The 3,715-nt window shown below is 41.7% G+C and overlaps 1 protein-coding gene across 1 annotated transcript; it reads right to left on the bottom strand. All coding sequences in view use genetic code 11, as the record gives it.

Moving 5' to 3' along the window:
• Window positions 1–458: 458 nt before the first annotated feature.
• On the bottom strand, window positions 459–2,814 carry EGR_07668 (Thyrotropin-releasing hormone receptor; the record flags this gene model as incomplete). Its single annotated transcript, XM_024496917.1, has 3 exons — window positions 459–658; window positions 946–1,168; window positions 2,062–2,814. 3 exons carry the CDS (start codon window positions 2,812–2,814, stop codon window positions 459–461), a joined length of 1,176 nt encoding a protein of 391 aa, XP_024348699.1.
• Between the last annotated feature and the right edge of the window lie 901 nt (window positions 2,815–3,715).

Below are 3,715 nucleotides of genomic sequence, written 5' to 3'. Positions count from 1 at the left end.
ACGCATGCCCATCACAAGTCGTAAGAAGTCTGGTCAAAAAGCACAGTCACTTAATAAAGGACGGAATTTAAAATAGCTTTGTGAGAATACGGATTTGCGTCTGTCTCTCCTTATAGCTTAGTTTATACTTCGTTCCCATTCGACCACCTCTATCTTGGTCCCGTCTAGCCGTAAAGGAGTGGAGGTACTTCCTTATACCCTCTCTTTTACTTGCTATGTAAAATTTGAAGGAGATTTAACTAATGGTGCAAGGTAACCCTTAATTGTCTTTTGAGAACAATTACGAATGTATAGGTGGGCAGAAAAGAGAGGGTTGCCTGGATTTTTCCTAAGAAAGAAGCTCTCCTTCACTGTAAAATCACCTCAGACGAAAGAACACGTTAAGCTTTGACAGATTCTTGTTATTTACATCATATTTTTTACAATAACCGGGTGTCAGTTTCGTTATCTGACAGACATCATCCCTCCGCCAGGGCTTCATTTTTGTTGTTGGAGGCAAGAGCTTGTGACTCATTTGCCTGAGTTAAGTTGGCGACAGTCCTCGAAAGCTGGTGTCTCTGTTGTTGAACGTGACGAAAGTAATCTCGCGATCTAATGCACTCGGTGCGTCGACTGCCCAGCACACTGTTCATCTTACTTTGTCGTCCGAAGCAGGAAGCTTAAAGATAGAGTGATAAACTTAATTTTGTCAAAATCTGAGGACCTAGACCAAGACGCCTGCATACAACTACATTCTTGACTTGGAAATCACTGTAGGACCTCATTAATGTTTTTTTTAAGCATTGAATACCTTTTTATATTCGACGCAATCATTAAAAATACGCTCCATCTTATAACCCATTCAGAGGGGACCTAGGCTCATTGACTTCCACCGACTAATGAGTTCCTCTATTCGCCTTATTTGTTTGGGCAAATTTGAAAGCTTTAAATAAATTATGTCCTTACTCTGTGTAATTAACAGGCGGAAAGCACGACGGAACTTCTTGGACATTGCGTTGTAGAGTATCGGGTTGACAGTGGAATTGAGATACGCCATCGTCTTGACGAAGAGTATCAACCAGTAATCGGTGCGTTTTGGCGTGACAAAGCTGTTATACACCACCAGGGTTCGGTATGGAAACCAAAAGACAGCGAAGAGTATGACTACTGCCATCAACATTTTAACCACCTGTTAGAAAAATTTAAAACAAATTTTAAGCATCTGTATAAAGTAGCAATCCTGTTTGGATAGGCGTTTCAGTTCAGTAAGCGCTGCTCTATATTTCCGTCATCTGGACAGGTTACGTAGCAAAACAAACCGTTTTGCAGAGTGATCAATGCCGCTCCCATCATGACGGAAGTAATTCTTGTTACAATGGTGAGAAACAAAGTTTACCCTACTAGATAAAATATAAATTCCATTTATCATGCAAATGAGGCATTGTTAATCGCCTGAATAGCTTGAAGAGTGCATTCTTTTTTGATTGAGTGATGGACCTACTTCAACACACCAGTCCGCCCCTGCCGACGGAGTATTTTTAGTTAGGAAATTTGCATGAAGGTTATACTGACCGCATAAAAGCTCAAAAAATCAAGTTTGCCAGGATTTAAAAAGCGAGGGAACTCCTACTATGCTAAATGCGTTTTAGAAAGGACTGGGATGGTGTTCTAGCAGCCTCAGGAGGAAAACCTGAAATTAGCAATTATCCATTCAGTAGGAAAAGGCACGATAAATTGTGCTGGAAAATATTTTAATGACTATTATATTTTTTAAATACAGGCTTTTTACAGACATTTGCCTTCTTATCTAAAATCTCAGAGGCTTTTTACCTTTCGACTTCAAAGTGTGTTTAAGTGCATTGTCGAAGTATCCGCCCTAAATTTGCTCCAATTAACTTTGCTGTCTCACCCCAGGGAAATTTGCCCTTTTGGACAATTATTTAGAGGGCCGACAACTGGTTCACATACCTGTTTTCGTGAACGAACTTGACGACCGCCATTTCGGTAGAAAGCAGCCTGTCTCGCCTGTTCCAATGAATTTAAATTGCAGAGAGCGGGACTACCACGTCCTGCACCTCTGACAGCATTTCTGTTGCTTTCTGATTTCCCTTTATTCAGGTTTAGACAGATGGATTTGTGAAATTTGAAGAGTCGTAGAGTGATCTGCGTATACATGACAAATATCAGGCCTAGAGGGAGAGTGTAGAAGAGGATAAAATCCAAGAGGTACACTGTGGAGTATCGCATTCGCGAAAACTTATAGGTGCAGGTTCGATAGGTGCCATAGACATATTCAACTACTTGCGTGTCCAGAGTAAAGAGCCAGACGCAATTATAGGCAGCACAGAAGATCCAAATGCCAGCGATGATTTTGAGTGCTCGGTTCACGGTGCAGAGGGTTTGAGCGCGCATTGGGTGACAGATAGCTACCCAACGCTCCACAGAAAATGCCGCCATGGAAAGAGCAGAAGTGTCTACACAGAGGTATTGCATTGCAACTATAATTCGACAGGCGTGAGTGCCCAGTGTCCACTGTCCGATCATGACATAGAGCTCCCAGATAAATGGAGCTGTAGCATGCAGGAGAAAGAGCATATCACTGAAGGAAAGTGATACGAGGTAGCAGTTTGTTGGACTACGCATCTTCGAGGACCACGTAATCACCGTGATCACAAGTAAGTTGCCCGACAGACCGACTATGAGAATGAGGGTTGCAGCGATTGTACCAAGAAGGCGATAGGGAAGGCTGTAGTAGATTGCAGGTCGAACAGAGAGATTTATATATTGGGAAGAGTTGGGCATGAGAGATGTGGATAAGGATATGTTGTAATCCATTGCTACGGAAAAAGTGTGCCCACGTCAGTGTTACTGCACAATTTTCTGCATCATCTGCAAAGGGGAATTAAATTTTGATTGGTCGCTTTGCTTATCACTGCCATTGGCTAGTTGCGTTACTAAACATCTCTTTTTCTTTTCATTCTTCCTCGCACAGATTTGTTTGCAAATTTATTGAAGAGTAAAATTATTTTAGATTTTTTTAGTTTGGTTTAATTGCAGCCAGAATTCATGCTTGGCCACTTGCTAAGAGCTAGATATTTGGTTGTTGGTTTTACTCACCGCCATTGTACCTTCGTCAGATGAGCTGACCCCCAAACCATGAAAATAGCCCCAAACCCTACCGTATGCCAACAATATTCTGCTCAGGTTTTATGTCTTCTATCGACTTCATATAAGTCTCAAGGTACAAAAATATCACATTAGATGGTTATGTAAAAGCTCTTTTTCATCAGTCCACCTCAGTGCATCCCTAGGCGGAGAAGATAATTTCGAAATGGTCGTGAAGTGCCTTTTGTGCCCCTTTACTTTGTGGACAAATGTCCTCATCACTGCAAAATTTGGATTGTTACTGCACCACTATTGAGACATGGACATGACTTTTTTGACCGCAGGAGAACACGAGGGCAAGAACCAAGATGAGGATGCCCCGACAGGTCCCCTGTAATGTACCCCCAACACGAATTTTTGAGTCTCAAGCTCGCATACGAGTGTGTGCGTTTTATACTACTTAGAAGGTCTCAATCTAGGGTCTAAATCAACCAAACTCTCATGAAAATTAATGAGAAACACTTTAAGTTGATTTAGCAGTATTTGCTGAAGAAAGCGATTGTGCGAATCTCCATCAGTTTTTATGTGGGGTTTGATTAACCTTGCAGATATGATTTGCTAGTAGGCGGTC

The sequence above is a fragment of the Echinococcus granulosus genome (assembly GCF_000524195.1).
Source record: "Echinococcus granulosus chromosome Unknown EG_S00083, whole genome shotgun sequence".
Taxonomy (NCBI): Eukaryota; Metazoa; Platyhelminthes; class Cestoda; order Cyclophyllidea; family Taeniidae; genus Echinococcus; species Echinococcus granulosus.
This window is presented reverse-complemented; position numbering and strand designations above follow the sequence as displayed.